General features: G+C 41.4%; 1 protein-coding gene across 2 annotated transcripts in view; it reads right to left on the minus strand.

Annotated features, from left to right (window-relative positions):
* The window catches only part of STAMBPL1 (STAM binding protein like 1), a 48,218-nt gene that overhangs the window by 3,840 nt on the left and 19,982 nt on the right, over nucleotides 1-24,396 (minus strand). For both annotated transcript variants that reach the window (XM_080911454.1, XM_080911455.1), the window contains exons 2-8: nucleotides 19,967-20,046; nucleotides 13,042-13,259; nucleotides 8,416-8,491; nucleotides 6,836-6,931; nucleotides 4,160-4,517; nucleotides 3,190-3,314; nucleotides 2,148-2,285 (exon numbers count right to left, since the gene is read on the minus strand). In XM_080911454.1, the coding sequence (XP_080767580.1) occupies nucleotides 2,148-2,285; nucleotides 3,190-3,314; nucleotides 4,160-4,517; nucleotides 6,836-6,931; nucleotides 8,416-8,491; nucleotides 13,042-13,259; nucleotides 19,967-19,996 (1,041 nt within the window). In that variant the 5' untranslated portion in view covers nucleotides 19,997-20,046. The remainder of the gene's footprint in view (nucleotides 1-2,147; nucleotides 2,286-3,189; nucleotides 3,315-4,159; nucleotides 4,518-6,835; nucleotides 6,932-8,415; nucleotides 8,492-13,041; nucleotides 13,260-19,966; nucleotides 20,047-24,396) is intronic.

A 24,396-nucleotide genomic window follows, 5' to 3' on the forward strand; every position in this document is an offset into this window, starting at 1 on the left:
TGCATGTGTGCATGCACGTATGCATGTGTGATACAGTGGTACATGTACGTGTTTATGTATGTGCGCGAGTGCATGTGTGCTGCAATGGAACACGTACATATTTATGCATGTGCATGCATATATTGGGCAACGGTCAGCATCAGGTAGGTGTATTCCTTCATTGCTCTCCACATGATTTTCTGAGTCAGTTTCCCCCACTGCACCCGGAGCTCACTAACATGGTTGCTTGGCTGGTTAGCGTTGCCAATGATCTTCATGCCTCTGTCTCAGCTGGGGTCTAGGTTCATGCTGCGGCACCCAGCATGACTGTGCAGGACTGCGGCTCAGAACTCAGGGCCTCGTTTTTTTTTTTTTTTTTTTTTTTGCATAGCAAGTACTTGTACCAAATGACCCATTCCCCGGGCCTTCTGTGCTGCAGTTTACTTTGCTTTAAAATACATCCTACATGAATTCTGATTGGCTCAATACTTTAAAACAGCAATATAATTCCATCAGGAAGGCATAATACTTATTATTAAATAAACCAAATACATGGCTAGAAAGTTTCATGGCTCCTTTTAACAAATAAATTCTCAAGTTTGAGGGCAGTTCATACTCCTCAGAGGCTTTCCGGTCTTATTCTTGTTACTGATAACATCAAATCAATGCTCTCATTAGCTTCTCTCAGCTCATTAGCTTCACTCAATCAATGAGAAAACTTGAAAATAAGGAGTTAACAGTCAGCACTAAGGGGAGAGAGGGACCCAAAGATGGAGCAGAAGTGATGTATCCTCCACCTTCCTAACCGAGTGTGTGTGTGTGTGTGTGTGTGTGTGTGTGTGTGTGTGTGTTTCTGCTTGCCTATACTGCTCAAAGTTTTTCTTCAAACAAAATGCAAACCAACCCCTGCTCATTCTTTCAGGTCTATTGAAGACTTCCAGACTGTGTGCTGGGACTTTTGGTAGTGAGATGACTTGTCACTGCTATCATCAGAATGATGATGTATGCACCTTTGACCTTCTGTAGGGGAACCTAACTGAAGAGACAAAGGTAGGAACCACAGCATTTAGGCAGTGACTAGCAGCAGCCCAGCATAAAGGATTCGGGGTAGGGGCACTGCTCTCTTCATCCCCCCTTCCACCATGCAAGGATGGAGCAAGAAGCTGTTGTCTTGGAAGCAGAAAGCAGTTCTCACTGGACATCGGAGCTGACACATTGATGTTCCTCCCAGTCCCTAGAACCGTGAGACTGAAACCTCTTTTCTGTATAAAGTATCTAGTTTCAGATATTTTACTACAGATACATAAGAAAACACACTCCCCAGACCAAGTTGTGTACAACTAAGTAAAAAGAAAAATTCCCCTAGATAACTTGAACTATGGAAAAATATAGACCACCCTCATTAATAACAAGTCATGGTGTTTCCAAACCTCTAGACAATGTTGAGAAATTCACTGGCATTATCTCATCTAACCCTGAGCATCAGATGAAGTTCTTGGTTTCCACAATTATGGCTCCCACTTTGTGGAGGATGAAGCTGCCATCAAAGTTAATCCCGCTTGCCAATGCTCCCATCACGAACTCTTAGCAGAACTGACATTTATTAAACCCATGTCTATTGGATGTGTAAGCCCACCTTCACACCTACAGTGGCCTGGAAGATGTCAGAACCCGATATTTTGGCTCTAGCCATTGTGTGTAAATCCCCATCCATTTCATAAATTTACTTCTGCTCTGCAAGGCCTGGCGCTGTCAGGTGTGGACCCTCTTTGGTACACACATTGTGTAAAAGAAGTGCCATTAGAAAAGAGTTAACAGTCTAATTTAGATCCACAGCAAAGGAAAGGCGATTATTATACAGGTAAGAATTGTGCTACGGCTTAAATCTAATCCATTGGATTATCTGAACCCACCAGAGTAAGACCTTCTGCTACGTTTTACCTTTCTCAATTCTGAGTGAAATACACACGTATAGAATACCCCTTTCAAACCCAAATGTGACAGATTGATACACAGCTCGGCATTGAATATATTGCTTTGATATCATGATACTTACTACATCTGGGAGAATATAAAAATAAGAAATTATTTAAATTCACCCAAATTCCTGTATGAAGAAAACAACATACCACACAAAAATAAACCGAAACCCAAAGGGTCAAACATACATGAATCCATCCCAGTGTAAGGAGACCGTGTTGATCCTGAACACTGAACAGTTCTTCTACGTTCTCCACATCGCAATAGTCCGGGCCAGCAGACTGCTTTGGCACGACCACATGGGTAATGGTGAATTCATTGTGTGTCTAGAAGACGAACAATGGTAACAAAAGAAGTGACATCTGAGCAGGATGTCATTGTCTCGGCATCTGCATTTATACCTCCCCCTTACTGCACACTCACAATTCAAAAACAAGCAGAAAATTGATTCTACTGAAAGTTTTGGACATCTGTTATTTGGGGCTTGAAACCCAATGCTGCCGTGAAAATACAAAGGAAATAGTATAAGGGCGACCAGTGGGTAATGGATGTATACTTAACAAATGATGTATAAGCATACTTGACCTACAATGGAAAATGTCTTCACACAACAAGGCCAGGTTCCTTTAGACACAGACTAATTTTGAAAATGCATGGTGTTACTAAAAGGTACTCCTATGAGGAATAGTGGAGGGGCTGGTGTCTTGTTTTTTATTAATTGTATGTAATTATAAAAGAATTAGGACTTTTCTCTAAGTGTCACCAGTGTTTTCCAAAATTAAACTAATACAGCTTTTACAATTAAGTAAGAAACATATCACTGTCTTTGGGTAAAAGGTAAGCATGGAAAAGAAAGGGTTTTGAAGTCAAGAAGAGATTTTGGGTCACTGGGCTGTGAGATGCTGTCCTTGTCAGGCCTGGGGACTTCCCACCCTTCTAAAGCACTATCCTCTCTCCAGCTTCAGGGCCTTTCAACTTGTTGAATACTATTCCTCATGTCTTGCCTTGTAAGTTGCCATTTTACTAAATAGTTCATAGTGTTTTATGGTGTTTCTGAAAATGTAGAATTCTTTTAGAAGGCTGAATCCATGAATCACGCCAGTAGTTTAAGGATGTTAATATTAACTTTATAATATTTCCCCTCCCCGATCTACCTTGCTCTTCCTATCACAGAGAAGCCAGCCAGTCCTACTCAAAGCATCCCTATTGAGAGATGAAAATAGGGCCTACCAGTTTTCCACAGAGGATCCCACAGGTTTCTATTCCTCTCGCTGTGTTAGATTCAACCAGCAGCAGAAATTTATGGCAAAGATCTCTCGATAAAGCTACACACCTCAGTCCTTCAACCACTAAATCTAAGACAGAAAGGAGAAACACACTAAAAAAAAACAAGTCCCGGATCCTGTCCTTTCGAATTTCAGAGAGCAACTAAATTACAGATTTCAACACTGAGACTGCCTGGTGTGTTACTTTCCAGGGTTAGTTAAAAAAATAAAAAGCCAAACCTCTTGAATGTAAGTATTGATTAGAAGGAGGGTAACACAACATGTACATTTCATATACAAATTATTTTTTATAGGAAAGCTTAGAAAGAGTCAGCACTGTTACACAATTGGTCTCTGGAACAACTCTTACATACGTGAGTTTTCTCTCTGCACACCTCAGATATGCCGAAGAACCCAAAGGCCACAGCGGACACATGGTTGTGAGACACGGGATAAAAACTCCTTATAATGTTTGCTGTGTGCTACCTTCTGTCGTAGTGTGATGGATTACTAGACAAAAGCACGTTTTGTTGTCGTTGTTGAAACAATTGCTAGTAAAGCAGCATGCGCAGTGGCTGCCTACCACATTTCTTCAATAGATGCCTCTGTGAAAGAGAACTGCCTATTTGATTTGGGAAATTTCATAGAGCCAATATGGCCGTGCCTGACACACCTAAGTGCTGGAGGCCAGCCCCACTGTTCACAGTTTAGTTGTTGATGGGACTGAGACCCTACCAGCTCAGGCTGATGTTAAACACTGAAGTATCTCAGCAACCAGCCTTTCCGTGTTTCCCTTTAACGTGTATACATGTCTTGAGTAAAACACAAAGAAGGAGAAGAACAAATGCCTGGACTCTCATTCAAAATCTCTACTTAGTATCAAAATATGATTGCTCTAGAATCAAGTGATGTGGGTTGGATCCCACAGCACTTACTCTGAACAGCACTCAGGGTGGCCGCTGGCTTTAGGGCTCTGTTCACCGGAGGAGAGTAATTAGCAAAATCGCTTTCATCACTTTTATGAGGATGGTCTGCAAATGCATTCCTCAGAGAGTTGTTCTGGTGGGTGGAAAAACAGGACAGCCCACTTCCGTCTGTCTGCTCGCACAGCACCGGAGAGTCCTGACCTCGCGTCTGGCCCCGGGCCAACTCCTGCTTCTTGAGCTGATCTTCAAAAAACAGGAACTGTTCGGACTCCAGCTGCTGCTGGCGCATCTGAGCTATGCGTTGGCGCTCCGCCTCTATCAGTCTCTGATGTTCCAGCTTTTTGAGAATTTCGGCTTTGTATTTGTTCTAAGATGATTGACAGGGGGGGGGGGAATGTTAGTGCTCTGAGACAACAACATCAAACTGAAAGTAGAAATGTTTCAGTCCTCTGGCAGAGAGAGGGGTGGAGGGGAGGGCGGCATAGCAAGAAAGACACCGAGATACAATCAGAGACAGAGACAAGAGATATTCTTGCTAAAACGGAAAAATAAACATTACAACAAAAATGTTTAATTTAATAAAGAACGGTTTCTCAATCCACCATATTTCAGCAGGAATTGCAAGGCAGTTGTGCGGTCTATATTCCCCAATGTTTCTAAATACTGGAATATCAGTGCTCTGCCTTCCTGTCCCCTCACACCACTTAAATGGCACTTCCCCATCAGGTAGTAGCCTGCCAGGTGCTGCTGTTTAAAATCAAACTAGCTGAGCTTAAATAAACTTAGAAATGTGGTTCTCAGGCACACCAGTCCCATTCTGAGTACCCAGAAGTCTCCTGGGCTGAGACTGCTGTTCCGGAAATGCCAAGTGGAACATGTCCATTATACTAAGATGTGCTTTGCTTGGGGCTCCCTAGAGCCTTTCTGTATTTGTCTACAGACTGCCTCTTCTAGGGGTACGTTATGGTGAAAGGGAATCATAGAGAAGTGGTTTCCAAAAGTTTTTCACATTTCTTCTATCAGAACAAACTAAAAGTTGAGTTAAAAATTAAGACTTGAAATGGAGTGCTAAACGAATACCAGGGTATTATTAGAGTAGAGGGATACCAAGGCTAGCAAGTTCCCCAACGGCTGCTGAAAGACATTTAGTGGCAAGGTACTGGAAGGTGGGGAGAGTTCGGGGGACTCTGTATACAGCAACGCTTTATACACTTGAATCACTCTGGGCTTTGTTAGCATTAGGAATTCTGGTTTGACACATATTTTACATGTCTGACAAGCATCATGGGATGTTGGGTGCTGCCCATAGTAGGTTTGTTACTCTCCCCTAGGACCGGTGCCGCTGCTCTTCTGCTCCAGAAATTTCTACACGGGATACATGGAGTCACTGGCGTTACCACTGGTGGAACATGGCGCAGCTGATATGCTCCTCCCAGAAAAACCCTGCGAAGGAGTGCCACCTATGCTCCTGCTACAGATTAGTTACACCTCAGACTGGTGGAGGTAGAGAGACTGACGGTGAAGTAAGCTGGTAAAGCCAGCAACCTCCAAAGCAAATGGTCACCACAAAGACACAAAGCAACCTATCAGTTGGGGCTTTGGTTTGATGCTGCTGTGCATTCAAATGCTAAATTTTGTAGGCCAAGACCTGATTGGGTCTTTGTTGTGCAATCCTCACTCCCCAACTGAAAGCTATTGGTTAAATAAAAGTGGCTACAGCCAATTACTGGGGAGAATAGAGGTGGGCGGGGCTTCAGCTAGTGGCTGGGGCTTCAGTTAGTGGGCTGGGGGTCTGCAGTTGCTGCAAGGAGAGAAGAGGAGGTCTGCCTCAGAGTCATGCAAGGAGCACTTGTCCATGAAATGCCCCCTGAGGACAGACTGACAGAGCAGAAAAAACCTGAGGGAGGAACAGCTAATACTTAGGGAATGCACCTGGGAATTAGCCTAGCATACAGAAAAATAGATTAGGTCCAATTCCCCCTGGTAATTGTGCTAAAGCTGATAAAAATATCCATAGAATTTTGCCTCAATTATTAGGGTCATACTAGGAACTAATAGAGTTATTGAATATCATTTAAAGCAACGCGTGTCTATGAATCTCATACAACATAAGGGTTTGCATCCTGAATGGGAGAATGCCGTAGATTTGACTGGTTAATCTCTCCTTTCAATGTCGTCAGTCTCCTTTCACTGTGTAATAAACCTGCAGAAATAAAAATCCACGGGACCGCTGGTTATGCCTCAGGCACATGGTTAGCTGTTCTGTATCGACTGAATGTTGACTATTTAAGAACTATATTCACGTCTCCAATTTCTACTTGATTCTATACATCAAAAATCATGCTCTCTTTTGTCTATTTTCTGCAGCTTCTGTTCATCTGAAAAAAAAAAATGTACCAGCCATCTGGCTCAAGGTTACATTGGCAAGAGTTGGTCGGAAGCTCTATTTAAATCACTGTACGAAATCTATTTCCTAATGCATTGCTTTCTTAGATGTTGAAAACACCACATCCTTAGACCGTGTGCTTAACCCGACCACGCATATGAATTTTTTATTAGTTTTGCATCATTGCATCTTAAATTTTTAATTTAAGTGTATACATTTCAAAAACTCATGCACAAGTGATATTTAGAAAACCATTTCACACTAAACAGTGAAGAAGTAAATGTGCCAACTGAACTTACCTTACTTTGCAAATACTCTTGGTATTCTAGGTTATATTTCCTTAGCAGGTCCGTTTTCAATTCGTCCGTCCTTGGGAATGCAACCTCCTTCAGTTTCTTTCAAAAACATACACATGCCCATTAGTGAGATTTCCAGCACAGTACACTCTTTTAGAGCATCAGATACCAATTAGTTAGATATCCAGTGAACTCTTGTAGAGCATCACATGAGAACGAAAAACCGTTAGAATCAATAGGAGCTCAGAAAAACAAATCGATTCTAAGATTCCAAAACACAGCTTTTAGGAATGAAGGAAAATAAACTGTGTGGTGTGTGTGTGTGTGTGTGTGTGTGTGTGTGTGTGTGTGTGTGTGTGTGTGTGTGTTTATATGCTTTCTAATCTACTATAGGTAGGGCCATTAGAATTACGCATTGCACATGTAAACCACTTAACATTGGTGTTATGAGGGCATATTAAGGTATATATTCAGTGGGTAGGGGTGTCAGATGCAAAAAGTAGCTGAGGAACTTCTTATAACAATTCATATTCCAAGTCCTAATCCCAGATCTACTGAATTCACATTTCTAGCAACTGCTGAGGGAGCCAGGATTTCAGACAACTTCTTTGGTTCTTAATGGCAGAAAAACCTAGGAGACTGGAGGAAGTCCAATCATACCCTCCCTTCTGGAGGAAGTAAAGCAAAAGCCTGGTGAGATTGGCTTATACACATTGGAGATAAATGATCTAGTTAGAATGAGAATCCAAGCATCTCACCTCTAGCTAAACTCTCCCACCAAAATTTCTTTCTAGGAAGTAAATGGTTACATAGGACTTAACAACAGGGATAGGTCCTAGCAAAGACATATCTCAGTGACATTTTTACTATGTGAAAAGTCACAGTATACATTTACACAAATGAAGATGGCTACAATGTCACTAATAATAGAGTTTAATGAGACCACTGTTGTCTAGAAGGTTCAGGAGTTGAAGCAGCATTGAGCACACTACATGATTGTAGCTAAAACTTGGAGTTATCTCAAAAATCCCCACTGATTTTAAGACAGTTACTCCATCCAGTGGAGAGTAATCAAAAGCAGTGAATGTGGCTGCTTTCAGTAAGCCCAGGAAAAACAGTCTCTCAATCTCTGGGAGGAATTGTAAGGTAATTCCTTCTGCACATCATAGGTTGATGGAGCGCTAGCTCTCTCTGTGTGTCTCTCTGACTCTGTCTCTGTTTCTCTCTGTCTCTCTCTCTCCGCCTCTCTTTCTCTGTCTCTCTGTCTGTCTGTCTGTCTCTCCATCTCTCTGTTTCTCTGTCTCTGTCTCTCTGTCTGTCTGTCTCTGTTTCTCTGTCTGTATGTCTGTCTCGCTCTCTCCGTCTCTCTTTGTCTGTCTGTCTGTCTCTCTCTGTCTCTCTGTTTCTCTCTCGTCTAATGCACACAGTTATAATCATTAGATCTCTTGGGGAGAAATCACATGTTTGATGAAATTCTTTGTTGTGCCTATGCTCTCCAGAGGGCAGGAGAAGGAGGAATGTGGGAATGAATAAGGGATACTAAGGAGCATTTGATCTCACAGTGTAGGATCAGTCCAGTGTACCTTCATGATATCCTGCTTCTCTGGAACTGCACACTGCTGGTAGTCTCGATGGCTGGGAAGTTTTTCTACAAATAATCTAGAGAAAGAGAAAATACAGCATTAGCATCCCGTGAGAGCATAAATTCAGTGACTATTTAACAAGCATTCTTTTTGGAAAAAAAATTCACTTAATAACTTTTTATTTAACTATAATCTTTACACCCACCCTCTTTCTAACGGTTAGTATGATTATTATTCTAGGTGTACTGGCTGGTTTTGTGTCAACTTGACACAAGCTGGGGTTATCAGAGAAAGGTGCCTCCCTAAGGAAATTCCTCCATGAGATCCAGCTGTAAAGCTTTTATTCAACTAGTGATCAAGGGGGGAGGTCCAGCCCATTGTGGGTGGTGCCATCCCTGGGCTGGTAGACCTGGGTTCTATAAGAAAGCAAGTTGAGCAAGCCATGGGAAGCAAGCCAGTAAGCAACATTTTTCCATGGCCTCTGCATCAGCTCCTGCTTCCTGACCTGCTTGAGCTCCAGTCCTGACTTTCTTTGGTAATGAACAGCGTTGTGGAAGTGTAAACTTAATAAACTCTTTTTTTTCCAACTTGCTCCTTGTCATGACATTTGTGAAGGAATAGAAACCCCAACTAAGGCATTAGGTAAACAATACTTACACTAAACAAAGTGTTTTTTATTTAGTTGCATTGGCTAGTGTTTTGTACATTTGACGCAAGCTCAGTTGAAAAAAAAATGCCTCTTTTGGATTGGCTTGTAGGCAACTCTGTGGGACTTTTACATGATTAGTGACCCTTGTGGGAAGGTCCAGTCCACTATGGGTGGTGCTATTCCCAGGCAGGTGCCCCTAGATTGTATAAGAAAGCAAGCTGAGCGAGCCATGAAGGATAAACTAGTAAACAGGGTTCTTCCATGGCTTCTATTTCACTTTCTGCACCTAACTTTCCTTCATAATGGACTGTGATTGGACTGCTGACATATTAACCCTTTCCTCCTCAAGTTACTTTTAGTTACTGCCTTTATCACAGCAACAGAAAGCAAACTAAGAGAAGGGTTCAGATCAGGATTTCTACTTACTTACTACATACCCCCTTCATACTCTAGTCTTTCTTGAAACCTGGTTATTTGAACCCCCCCACCCACACCACCCAGGACACTGTCTTAATTATGTGCAAGATGTTGGAACAATGAGTATAAAGCCCCTTAATCCCTAAAAAGACTCAAACAACTACCCATGAGTTAGCATCACTTCATGTGTTCATAAAAACTCATAACTGAAAATTCATAGCTAAAAGAGACAGCAATACAATCACCAGTAGACGTGTTAAATGGAAGTCATTTTCCACCACACTCTGGAGGAAAAAGAGTTAGCAGTGGTGAAGAAAAAAGCGTGCAAAACAGGTGCACTTCTCCCAGGGAAAGTGAAGACAGCAATTCTGCAGGGGCACAAGTTTCTCTTCCTTAGTCTGTGATGTATCCCTGGTGTGAAGAATGGTATCAACCCAGAATAAGTGATCAATATAGATTCCCAAAATAAATGACTAGGTTTTTCTTAATGGACTGTGGTGGGATGTACGTCATCTGATATGGGTGGATTACGACTACTGATTCCGATGCTTTCAACGCCCCAGAAATATTTATTTTATTTCACCTGATGACAGGGTTATAGGTCACACTCAAACACAAGCATAACTTCCATTTCTGGTGTTTGGTAGCTAAGCCTTGCAGAAGATAAAGGAAAGCAGTTAGCTACCAAAGACTTAACAGGAAAACCACAGACCCTCAGAACTGATGTGCCCTCCGAGATTTCCTCCCATAAGGCCTCCTTTGTTATATCACTCAGGCCCAGGGAAAGCAAGTGATGTAAAAAATCTCACTCAGCTAATATGACAAGAGAATTCAAGCGCTCTAAAGGCTCACTAGCCCAGAGAAACTAAAGCCTTTAGAGCATCTTGGTCATAGACTGTGGTAGGCAGTTTCATATTTATTTTTCAACTTCCTGATAATAAATGATTTTTCCCTGGTAGGATGAAGGCAGTTACCCATTCTCTAGAGTTCCAAGTTAATCTTTCAAGCTATTGCCTTGGAAATTAAATAATGCATAAATTCTTTTTCCTTTGTCATATGTGGAATCAGTAAAAGTAGTTTTTAAAACATATTTTATTCTTTTCATTTGAATGTTTTCAGACATAACCACCCCCAACTGAACTACTAAAATTGCAAACCAAATAAACAAAATACATAATACACTTATTTCATGTATTTGGAAGTTTTAAAATTCAAAGGCTTTGTCACACATACTGGCACACACTTGTAATCCTCAAGGCTCAGGAGAGGCAGGAGGACTGGGAATTTAACTTCATCCTTCTCTCAGTACATGGTGTTTTCACTCTGGGCTACATGAAACCCTTGTTCCAAACAAGGAAAGCAGAAGGAGCTGTGGGCACTAGAACAATGGCTCCAACAGTAAAGCATTGAAGAGCAATGTTTGAATCTCCTGAACTCTTGTAAAATCTGGAAACAGGCACATTTCAATAATCAGTAATGTACAGCAGTTACCTCTGAGGGAAACCCTGGTTTTAGAGGGAAGCTTGCTAAGACACAGGGTATCCAAAGGGGACATAAAAACCTACCATCTTGAGAAAGTTCCTTGAACTCAGGAAGTAAACAACTTGAAGAGTTCAGAAAGTCCCTAAAATTGACCAGATTCATTAGGCCCCTCCTTTCTCAAGCATATTTAAGCACACAGGACTGCTGAGAGACATTCTCAGACAAGCTGAGTTACCTAGAAAAGGGCTAAACCATCTGGATGACCTTAACGAGACAGATTTCAACCCACTGAGTTGTCTGCAAGTTGTGTTGTGTGTGTGTGTGTGTGTGTGTGTGTGTGTGCCCCAGGTTTCCAGGTTTCATGAGCTGGAATGCTGGGGTAGGTTTTTGGTACTGCAGCTGTCTTTGGGACATTTTTGCTCTTGTATGGAACACTTCACCTATACTTCCGTTAATGACCCCAATAAAACTCACTGGTTTGCCAAATTGGATTTTGGTGGTATTCTTATTTCAGTTTGTTGTCAGTTCCTTATTGGGGTGATTAGACATTCCTGTCTCCCCAGGAACAAAGTTACAGAATAAACAACACACACACACACACACACACACACACACACACGAACCTGAGACCTTATTTCAAACAAGGTAGAAGGTGAGAACTGACACCTGAGGTCATTTGCTGAATTCCATATGTACACTGTGGTATGCATGCATCTGCATTCATGCATACAAATGTATGTATAATATAGCCATCCTACATAATACACTTTTTATACCATCAAAGGGGAACAAACTTTCAGTTAGGAGGAATATGTTTAGAGATCTGGTGTACAGCGTAGTGTTCTTAATTAATGAACTATACACTAGAAAGTTGCCAAGACAATTTTTAAACATTCTCACAATGAAACCTGGTAAGTAGGTGATATAATAAACTAGCTTGACTTAGCCACTGGAAAGTGTGTATGCAAGCAAAATCATAAACATATGCAACTATTTTCAATTACAAGCAAATTAATGAAATTGATTAACATGGCTTTAAATCAAAACAATAAGAGACTTAGCTTAGATTTCATTATTATTGATAAAAAGAAATCTTGTAGGTAGTGAAGTCACCAAATTTGTAAGGAAAATCCAAAACCACTTAAGTTAACTCTCAAAGTTCGGATACATTACTAATAAATGTCTGGGGGATATGGTGATTTTTGGTAAACATTGTGTGGTATAGTCACTTTTGCTCAACATTTTGAATGCTTATACCTTCTTAAAACAAACTGATAGAGCCCATATGAAATGGACTAGTATACACTCTCCAGAAATCTATCCTCCCCTACTCTTAACCCTTCGAATCAAATTTTAAAAATATTGATGGCAGATTTTGCATGCTGGTTGGTTTTCCAGCTTCCCAGTACTGCAGTTCATCATGGTGTGGTGACCCCCAATCGTGAAATTATTTTCGTTGCTACTTTATAATGTAACGGTTTGTTACTGGTACAAATCATAATGACAATATGTTTCCTAATGGTCTTAGGCAACCTGAGTGAAATAGTCATTTAACTCCAGGTTGCAAACCCCAGGCTGAGGAGCACTGCTCTAAGTGGAATAATCTGGCTCCTATCAGAAAGCTCAAGTGCCTATAGGAGGAAAATGGCAGTAAACATGAAATTACAGTTGCGAAGAAAGAGAGGTTCCTCTGTTGAGAGTCTCCACCCCTCCCAGACCTTTCTCTCATCCCTGAAGGTCAAAACAGTCAAGCTGGTCTGAATATGAATATGAAAATGGTATACAAGCTGCCGTTTCAAAATATCACAAAGCTACCATTCCAACCACCGTTCTCCTTCTAAAGACCATAGAAACAGTGGTTCTCACTCTTCCTCACGAGGCAACCTTTCAATACAATTTCTACCTTGTGGTGACCCCCCAACATAAAATTCCTTTTGTTGCAACTTTATAACTGCAATTTTTGGTGCTGTTATGAATCATAGTGCAAACATGATATGTGACCCCATGGAAGGGTCATATGACCCCCAAAGGGGTTGCAATCTATGGGTTGAGAGCTGCTACTCTAAAACATGACTTACGTTATAAATTTGTTATAAAGAACGAAGGCATTTTCCAGGTTTCCTTCTTCCAAGTACACAGACGCCATCCTTTCCATTTCTACTCCAGACCTGAAGTAACGGCGTGGGGTGATGTCTTCATTAATGGAGATATTACAACCAAGCTTGCTTAGGGCACGGACCCGCTCCTCTGGACTTAGAGAAACATCTGTATGGTCAGGCATAGCAGCTAACTTTTTCTGCAACACAGCATTTAAGTTTATGATTATAATCTTTGAAATATACACAACTATTTAATCCATGTATCCTCTTTTCCAAAAACCCAATACCAACACTTCAGGAAATACTTCCAACAAGAATTAAGGATATGACCAACGCAAACACACCCCAAAAGACACACATCCAGGGAAGTATACACTCTTGTTGGCATAAGACCTCTTCATAGGTTTCAAAGTAGAATTGTGTGGCATTTTCTCGTTATGCAAGTGTTTCAGGTAAGGCGTAATTAATTCTCATGTAAGATGTGGGCCTAACTCATCCTAGGTCCTTTGGGTTTCAGTGGGGCTCATGTTACTAACTCTAAAGTTCTCCAGAAAGTTGCTTCTTTAAAGTTACTGTTAGGATTTGATCCTATCCCATAATATATCTAGTTTAACTAGCAGTTTCTAGAGTCTTCCTTCATTGTCACAGATCAAAAAGAAATGCCAACCCTCCCCAGAACAAACAAAAACCAAACCAAACCAAACAAACAAACAAAAAAAACCCTCCAAAACCGTTACATCCCAAAGAATAAGAATACCTTCCAACATTTTTTAAACATAAATAAGTCTCTTAAACTTTCATCTAATAGCAGTTGCTCTATTAATTAGTTCTCGACTGAGAAAATCCTAATAAATAAGTTGGAAAGTCACTTCTACTGCCATCTTTGAGTTTTACGAATGAAACAATTATGGATCTCCTTGGCAGTGCATGGGGTATACATACTCATGCTAACTATTCAGAAGAAGGCAGTGAGCTTCAGGAATGTAAGACTCAGGAAAAATAGCCCCATTGGTTAAGGGCCCAGCAGTAAATATTTTATGTTCTTAGTTACAATTTGAATTCAGCTCTTCATATGTAAAAGCATCAGTTAAAGAATGTGGAAACCAGTCTGGATCCTGGCCAACATAACAAATGCCACACTCAGACCACAGCTTCTTTTCCCCTAGTTCTGTCTCCAGTGTGGTTCAGGCACCTGCAGCATCAGCAGCAACCAGGCCTTTCTTAAAAATACAGACCCCTAATGAGCTCCACTGCAGATCTACAAACTCAGGATCTCTGTTGTCAGCTGGGAAAGGGATGCTTCTGTTATCATTCCCGGAAGAAATTAATGTGTTCTCTTGTGTTAGATCATTTGACCACTGTCTTACACACCAAGAGCAGGCTACCCCAGAGAAAACAGCTTCCCATGGCCTTCCTTAACCAGGTACAGGTAACTTATAAGCCCAACTACAGCCAAGGTGAAACATTTGAACAAAGTCTATAGAAAGCTCTAGAAAAAAATTAAATCAGATTAGGCTGTATTCTGCTGTGGATAAATGAGCCAACAATATTCACAGGTAGGGTATAGACGATTAGATTCATAGAGGTGTGTGTGTGTGTGTGTGTGTGTGTGTGTGTGTGTGTGCTATCTAATTACTTCCAATTTCATGGCAACTAGAATACTACAAATCTGAAATGACTCTCGCTTCTAAAGGTTTAATATATAGCACAGCCAAAAAACTTTTTCCATTAAGCTGAAGACAGTGATGCTTCGTAGGCTGTTACTTTTGATTGGACTTGTAGCAATGAACATGAAAGCTCCTTCCAATTATTTCCTCCCCAAGGAAGTGCCATGGACTGACTTCCTTTCTGCAAAGTCTCTAGGTACCTTTCCTGTGACGTGCTGGGCATACCAGGTCCAATTACAGTTCAAGAAATAGCAAGATTTAGTCTTCTGAATTCCCAGAGGAGAGAAGTTTCTGGCTCAAGTGACCACAATAAAAGGCCACACACAACATTTTGATCCTCACCTTGTACTTCTGAAACTTCTAGAAGTGTGTGTGTGGGGGGGTGTTAAGTAAGAATTTTCGGAATAGGATCCTGGTTGTCCCGGAAATAGGATGGATCAACAGTCAACAAACAGACTTCATGCAATTAAACAACTACTCTACTGCAAAGAAATCTGTTAACTGACTGAAGAGGCAGCCTACAAAAGTGCATTAAAAAAGAAACATACTCGCCAGCTATATATCTGGTAGAGGATTAGTGTCTCTAAAATGGAAAAAACTCAATAAAGTAAATATCAATAAAACCACCCCATTAATCAGGATGCTTTGAAACTGAACAGAGAGTTCTTAGGAGAAGAAAGTGTCCACCATCCTTAGCCAACAGAGAATGACTGATAAAACTACTTAGGGCTTTCATTGTACTCCAGCCAGGATGGGTAGAATTTAGAAGACAAAATAAAACAAAAGCTAGCAAAGATGTCAGGAAAAGGAAAAGCCTCAGGTAATGTTGGTCACGGCATAAACTGATACGGATCAACCGTATGACCCAGATATACCACTTTGGCATATACCCGAGTTTCTTTCCTTCTCCAGGGTATCTGTGTTCATTCCTCTATTTACAATAGCCAGGACACAGAAACAGCCTAGAGGCCATCAGTCAAAACAAACAATGAAAAGAATTTTATTCATCTGGAAAAAAATAAATTACGAAAGATTTGGACAAGATGGGAAACAAGTGGGGTAAGCAAGACCCAGAAAGACAAACGTGGCGTGTTCTTAGTCACATGTGGATCCTAGCATCGGATCTTTAGGTGTTCGTATTTAACTTGGAGTACGTGCAGAAGCCAGTAAACAAGAAAGGAGCCATAGATGGAAGGGTAAAAAGAGATCTTAAGGCAGAAGAGTACAGTACGGCTCAGAGAGTATAAAGGAAGGAGAATAATGAAAAAGATGGCTTAAGGGAGGGAGGGTGGAGGAGCAGGGGCAGAGAAAGGGGTGAGAAGAGAAAACTAGCAAGAGGTTTAAGAAGGCAAAATGGAAACCTAATATTTTATAAACTTCCTAAATATTGGGAGAGCTTTCATAAAAATAATATAATTAGAGTTATCTCATCCAAGGAATAATGCTTCTCCCAGAAGGCAGAGACTGTCACATAAAATGCCCAGTACAAGGTGTATGACACTTTCAAGTTGTTTATTAGTGGTGTCCCCATTAGCTACTGCCATTGTTAGGGATGTCCTGGAGACCTACTACACAACACAGTCTACTGACATGGTTCTTGATTTCCCACTGCAACTCGATAGTAAGACCCTATTGCTGAAGACACTCTTTACTCTGTTCATAACACAAGGAGAAAGGTCATTGACAGCTTTACTGATATGAACCCCTTGAGCTACAATAATGATCAATATGGCAAGATATGCCTAGGGGCACAAGAGTGGCATGAATGTGACAAGAGATAACCAACCACTTTTCTCAATGAATTAAGGTCTGCTCCACAAGGAAATGCAAACCTGGCCATTGGCTGGGAGCTCATGGACTTACAAGTATTATTTTGCTAAACAGGGTATCAATCTGCCCTTTAAATACCTATAGATTTGGGCAGCTCTTAGACCATGTCAAAGACGTGTATTTGTGCAGCGGATGGCAGTTAATGCAGAAACTCCCAGCTGGCCAAAGTGCAAAAAGTAAGCATCTGTGGAGTGTCCTCCATGGTTCAGAGATCATAATGAAAGACGGGGCAGGAAGGGATAAGAGTCGGAGGTCAAAAAAGTGCAAATGATTGTCTTCTGGCCATGACAGATGCACTCATGAACTCAATCAAAACAAGTCTGGTTGACTGCGTGTAATCTGTACAACATGAAGGTAGTCAACATCCTAACATGAGTGGGGAAGGGCTCATGAGCCTGAACTCCTCTTTACAGTTGATGGCTTCCTGGAGAGGAAGACTTGGTTTTGACTGTGATGCAGGTTAATCATGTTCTAGAGCCCCATGCCCCTGAGTTTGCAGGCAGCCCACACTGAATTCTACAGGTCATTAAAAAACAAAAAGGTAAGAGAGGTAAGAGAGGACATAAAGTTGGTGTGGGGGTGTGAGAAATGTTAGGGGGAGGAGTAGGGGATTAATATGATCAAAATATATAAACGTACGGAGTCTTAAAAATTAAAAAAAAATTAAAGATAGTCTATTAATTAAGAAATAAAATACTACGTGATGTAGAAAGACACTTTGACATAGTCTTGCTCTGACTTCCACCTTATGGTACTGTTCTTCTAATTTTCTAAAGAGTTACATAATTTCAGACAGAAAAGGGAAGTTGTGAACTATAAGCCCCGTGCTCCAATACCTAGTTATCTAAATGAGATTTTCTCCAGCACTACAACAACCCATCCAGTTTCCCACAGTTAACACTCTCCTGCAAAACTCAGTAGCACTAAATGAATCACTCAACTATAGATAACTGTCACAGTGAGTAAATAATAAATAAATAAACATCAGAGCATTTTCCTCAGAGAGCTTTTAGCCACACAATGTATAAGAAATATTCACCTTTGTCTCATCAGTACAAGTCCACACTGAATCAAGGACCTCTATCTAACTGTTTCCAACCCCTTACTAATTTTTTGGGCAACCACTTTCTATTATTCTCTATGATTCTGCATATTCTCTGAAACAGAGTTAATATTCCACAGATGCATCAAGAAGGAGGAGGAGGAGAAGAAAGGAAGAAAGGAAGGAAGGGAGGGAGGGAGGGAGGGAAGAAGGGAGGGAAGAAGGAAAGAAGAAAGGAAGGAAGAAAAAGGAAGAAAAAAGAAAGGAGGGAAGGAAGGAAGAAAGGAAGGAAGGAAGAAAGGAAGGAAGGAAGGAAGGAAGGAAGAAGAAAGATGAAGTAGACATCAGTGGCAAACAAGTATGGACTTAGCAGACAAAAGGGCCTGGGTTCAGTCAAGAGTCCAGAGAAAAAGACAGAGATAGAGAGGATTAGACTACCAAACATTACCGAAGATAAACTAGAAAACTACCCAACATCATTCCACTGGTCTTTACTGTTTCATTTGCATATGAACTTCTTGGATGATGACACAAATTTCCCACTTGACAAAAAGTGTCCCTTATTACATTAGCAAGTACAACAGAATGTGAGTTCTTCCAATGCAATGCCATAGCACAACACATAATACCTGTGAACATGACTGCTTCCTCTGCAGAGGCTATTTTATACCCCAGTGGAATGTCACTGTCGGGTCAGAAAGTGCAAAGCTTTCTGCAGGACCTCTTTTTCAAGCAGTCTATGAATAATCGAGTTCCTAAGAAAGTCATTCTTGCTCAAGATTAAAGCATTCTTGTTACCACCTACAACCACAGAACAAGAAAGGTCTATGTTACTTTGTTCTTTGTACATGCAGAGTCTGGATGGGTTGTTGTAGTGCTGGAGAAAATCTCATTTAGATAACTAGGTATTGAAGCACGGGGCTTATAGTTCACAACTTCCCATTTCTGTCTGAAATTATGTAACTCTTTAGAAAATTAGAAGAACAGTACCATAAGGTGGAAGTCAGAGCAAGACTATGTGAAAGTGTCTTTCTACATCACGTAGTATTTTATTTCTTAATTAATAGACTATCTTTAATGTTTTTTTAATTTTTATGTATACAGGGCATTTGGAACACTGTTGCTTTCAGGCTACCACCGTGAGTGAGTTTCATCTGGGAGAAAAAATGAACAGCTTCCATTTATCAAGTCAACATGACAGACTGAGGACATACATAAATGAGGGTCAAAAAGATTATGTACTATGCCTATATTCACATTTAGGGACTGGGATACCAGGCAAGTAGACACAATCCCAAAGTCTTGTTACAGGAACCTAGCATAACTTTCTCCTGAGAGGTTTCATTCAGCAGCAAACGAAAACAGATGCATAAACCCATATAGCCAAACATCAGGTGGAGCTTGGAGACTTGTGGAAGGGCGAGTGAGGGGTAGATAGCATGAAGTGAGGCAGGAGGAGTCAAGGACGCCACAAGCAGACCTACAGAATCAACTAACTTGGGCCCGGGGGCAGGAGGAAACTACAGACATTGACTCACCGGCCAAAGACCTAGGCTCCCTACAGATATACAGCTTGGTCTTCATGTGGGTCCCCTAATACCTGAAGTAGTGACTTTTCTCTGATTCTGTTGCCTGGCATTGGATCCCCTTCCCCTAGCTGAACTGCCTGGTTGTGCCTTGATAGCCCCAGGTGGGGGGTACCAAAGAAGGGCTTCACCTTCTCTGAGAAGAGGGGCGGGGGAGGGAAGAGGAAGGGATTTGTGAGGGTGTAACTGGGGGGAGGCTATGATCAGGTAGTAAAGTGAATAAATAAATATATTAATGGGAAAACATAGTCCTGATTCTTCCTCTCCAACACACTGTTCTTCTGGGATACAGGTAGGAAAGCTGTTAATTCTGACAGACTGTAGAGGGAAAGTGAGAAGCACAGGCATTTTAAGAAAACAGACACATAAGGAAGATGCCCAAGCAATAGTTCAGTGCTGAACATGTCAGACTTTTCTCAATTGTTACCACACACAGCAAGCCTCCAACTTTTATCTGTAAAAAAGTCATAAAGAACCTGGTGTCTTCAACCACAACGGCCACTCTGACATACCCTCCAGTATTTTTCCAGAGGATCTACACTCCTAGAGTCTAGCCTCACAGATTCACATTTCACAGACTTGTGAGCAAACACTATTTTTAAATCTTGCAAAGATGTGGCTCTATTAGTCACTTCCTCGAAGGACATGGCCACACAGAAGGCTATAAACCAACAAGTGCTCTGTGTCTTAAAGTAGCAGTGAGCCTTATTTTCTCCAGCCTGTCCCACTCTTCTTCAGCAGCTTTTCAACCACATACAAAACATGGGTTGGTGACTTACCAGTGAATTCACAGTAAATGGCTGCTCCATGCTGTCCTGTCTGCAAAGGCAAGCTGTTCACTCCTTCGAGGTCACTTCATCTGTTTCAAAGACACAGAGCAGAGTCAAGGTCACTCTAGGACACAAGTCTTGATTCCCAAGGTCCACGTTCAAATGAAGGTGAACCCTTTGTAAAAGGTACACAATCAGATTGCCTCAAGGGACTATGGAGGTCTTCTGCAGAAAATACAAAACCGTGGGTAGTGATGGGTACTTGAGATTGATCTTTAAAGCTGGAGGGATGCAGGGAATTAATGTTTGACGAACAGAGTGTATGGCGCTGCCCTGTGCTAATTTAGAATCCTATGCAAAGCTATTTGTAAAGCAGGTTTACTTCCTTCAAAAAAACAGAAAAAGAAGAACATAGTTGTTCTTAGCAAGAATGATGTGGCAACTGACTTCACCTGGCACTAGGCTGGGTTTAAACAGTCTTAAAGCTGCATCTGGCAGATGTACCCCATAGCTCTGTGTATCCAGTCATTGTGAACCATGGCTTGTGGCATCCCCTCCCCTTGAGAACAGACAAGACTGTCCTGTTCTGGTGGGTCTTCTACCTATGAAACATGATAAATGAATATTGCTTTTATGATTGTGTTCTGTTATATATCAAAGATGAAGATGTGTCACAGATATATTGAAGCCATTTAAGCAGTTGATATGAAATTAATTAAAAGGCAGCCTGCCATGAGGTCTTCACCAGAGGAAGTGAGACTTTGAAGAGCTTGTTTTGAGATCCAGATGCCCAGAGTACTGCAGCTGTAAGAAAGCTAATTCTACCCCAAACCACAAGAACTTCAAAGAAGAGCCACAGCCACAGCTGAGGCCCTACCCATCAGCACCCAAGTTACAGATCCCTAGTCTGTCCTTACAAGGTCAACAGCTTGATTTCAGCCTTAAGCTACCATGCAGAGAATCTAAGTAAGCTATACTCACATACACGTCCCACAAAAGCCTGACATGAAGATAGGCTGTCTTTAGCCATTACGTTCAAAGAAATAGCTGTGGTAGCAAAAGAAAATCAGTCACCTGTGTGACTACAGGTGAGCTATACCATTAGGGCATGAAACACTAAGAAGTAAGGGTCCTGATGGCATGGCTGTGACAAGGATTAAATGGTTTAGTGGGTGAACTATAAAGAATTCCCACCCCATAGTCAATATTCTATAATCATTAAAATTACTAGAACCTTTATGTTGTGGCCGAGGAAACTCAGTTTCAACAGTGCTAAGCAATCACGCCCAAGTTCAAATCTTAACAATTGTTTGTCCTTCCTTTGTACAACAGTGGATGTCAACCCTTTCTCTCCATCCTTGTGTAGCAGAGAATCCAGTAAAATTACTGTAACTAGGGCAAGCATTAGAATGAGGTAGCTGTCTTCCAGTAGTTCACTGCTCATGAAGAAGCCATTGTAAAAAACAGGGATTTCTGTGATCTACAGATTTGATTTCTAAAGGAGCCTTACAGCCTTTGCATGGCTTTGGCCACTAGACAGTCCAGTCCTGGCACACCTAGAATGTCTTGCCTTATTGAATACTGCAAACTATGTAAATACACAGTAAGGACTAAGGTTGCAGGGGCCTAATGTTTTCCTTCATAAAACATATAGATTAGATTAGGGGCATTGGTATAAGGAACTTGTCTTTACACATACCCCCTAGAAAAGAAAAAAAGGAACCTTTGTGAACAATCCATTAGTATGCTTTTGCACAGAGCCATCCACACAGGCCAGATCTACCTGCTACCAGTAAGCTCATTCTTGAGTGATCCTTTTTCTGTGATCATCCCACATGGCCAAGAACACTAACATCCTTACTTTCCACCTTTAACCAGGTCACGTTCTTTACACCCGACCAGCTGCTTTGCTAACTCTGGACACGCATCTTCTCACTTTGGAAACTGTGGAAGGGGACAATCTCTTAAATGGTAACACTGATTGATCCAATCTGATCAATCAATTCTTCTCCATGTTATTTTTCATCCCCACACACAGAACCCTTCTAAGAAAATGACTCCCTCTTGCCTCTTAACTTCTGGCTTTTCCCTCTTGACTCCGTCGAACCTTGGAGTCCACTGCTGCTGAGCTGAATGCCTGAGTTGCAAAGATGCTCATGGAAAACAACCAACCAACCAAACAAACAAACAAACAAAAGCCCCCACAAAACTGCTTTGGAGAGCTAAGGTCACTATGTGAGCATATCGTTCAGGCACCATGATGATGTGGAACACAGACAACACAAGGGACAACCGATTCTCAGTACTCGGACAAAAAAGAAAAAAGTTGAAGAAGCCCCCTGCCTGAAGTAGCTGCCTATGTCTGTAACCTCAGCATTAATAGGGTAGAGTCCATAGGATTCGGGAATTCGAAGTTAGTGTCAACTACAAAGGCAGCTGAGTTCAGCTATAGAGAAAATTGAAGGACAGACTATGTGAGATCCTGACCCCATCTCAAGAATCGGAGAGAAGAGTGGAAAATGAGAGTTAAAGAAAGAGCCAGAACAGTGTGAATGGGTGAGGGAGGGAGCACAGGCACAAAGAAGTATTGGTCCGTCATCTGGTTTTGTAGAAAAAGAGTATTTGGAGCGGTAAAATCAGGGGGGTCAGAACTTCTGTACAAGACCAATTTGAGCTACACATCAAATTCAGATAAGCATGAGACTCATGTGACTTTATTTTTTATTAATTAATAAAAATGCAGAGTTCTGGAACACATCCACAAAGATTCTAAGCCCAGGAACTGGAGTCTTAGAACATAGCCTAAGAATTGTCCATACAAGAGAGTCCAGAGATACACTTTGAAAAGAACAGCACTTACTGCACCTGGCAATGTATCATGCAGGATTCTTGGTGGCAGGCAAAAGACCCCAACTCTTGAGTTCAGAGAACAAGGGAGAGATCATATATTTCCAGGAAGGCAAGAAAAATTGGGCTCAGAGGCTGCATTTCCAGGAACACCACCTCAAATATCGAAGTCTCCTAGGCCAAAAACCACTACCCTGCTGTCTCCACTGTAGTGTAAATAAGGGTGTGTACCGCTTCCTCTACTCCTGCCTCCAACTGTGGCTATGGAAACTATGTGCAGTTGCCTGGGGGTTTTCTACATGTCCATAGTTTCCATATGAAACTTAAATCTCCATCAGTTCTGCCCAGGTCACGAGCCCGAAGCCTGGCACACGTACCTTTAGCATTTCTCATTTCTCTACAAGGCAATGGACATATTAATTTAGAAATGTGTGTCGTATAGGTGGCTGAACACAGCAGTAAGCATACAAAACCAAATGAACAAACAAAATCTACTTTGTAATTAGTTTTTGTTTGTATAAATTTAGTTCATATATCTTAAATACCAAAATTAAGTAGCTTGACATGGGTAAAATAATCACTTTGAGCTTTCACACATAATTACCCAGCAGAAGCTAACTCCTTCCAATTAAAGATGAGAGAGGCTCACAGATTGGTTAACCTATTTTTTTTTAACTAATCAGTGCTTGATAGCTTTGTTTCTATATGGAATTTTTGTATTTTTTAAGTTCCCACTTCAAGGTTGGTGGCTCTCAAAGTACAGACCAGGTATCCTGAGATGCTTTCATGTGATGTCAAAGGTGTTATTTTTACGATATTACTACAGTGTTTGCTTTCTCTCACATGTGTGGGTGAGTTCGGAATCAAGACCCCCAAGACTACGTTCTCAGCATCAAAGAGACTTATTTGCCCCAGAAGGACAAAGGTCAGGAATACACAACAATTACAGAAGATAGAGGGCAAGAGAAAAGGGGGAAAGGAACAAGGGAAAGGGGAAGGGAGTATTTGTCTCAGGGGAACAAAGGACTGCAGCTAGATAGACATGGTCCATAGGAAAAAAAAACCATGGCAGTTTATAAAGGTAAAGGGATACCCCCATGTTAGGATGAGTTGATTGGTTTTAATTGCAAATATCAATTAAGGTGAGCAAAATGGCTTTTTTTAAATTGGATTTCAATACTTTGGTAACTGGACCTTGGTAGTTTGCCGAAGGTGGGAGGAAATGGCCGAATAGAAGGATAAACCTTTGTGGCTATCATTAGAAGTGTATTCTAATGGTTTGTAGCAAGGCAGACTGACAAAGAAGGGCAAGGCCTGCCTGCTAGAGCCACGCTGGCCACGCTCGAGCTTGCTAGAGTCCCTTGCAGCACATATGTGGGTGTCTGGATAAACGTGGTGAACAGACAGATGCCAGCGAGTGTGGAGGTCACAGGTGAAGGTCATCTGTCTTCCTCAATCACATCTCCACTACAGAGTTCTGAGGCAGGGTCTTCATTGAATGTGAAGCTCACTAGTTGGCAAGCCCCAGGGATGCCCCTGCCACTGCCTTCCCAGGACTGGAGATACAGTCTTTTGAGGCCAGCTTGTATGTA

This window comes from Micromys minutus, assembly GCF_963924665.1.
Source record: "Micromys minutus genome assembly, chromosome: 2".
Lineage (NCBI taxonomy): Eukaryota > Metazoa > Chordata > Mammalia > Rodentia > Muridae > Micromys > Micromys minutus.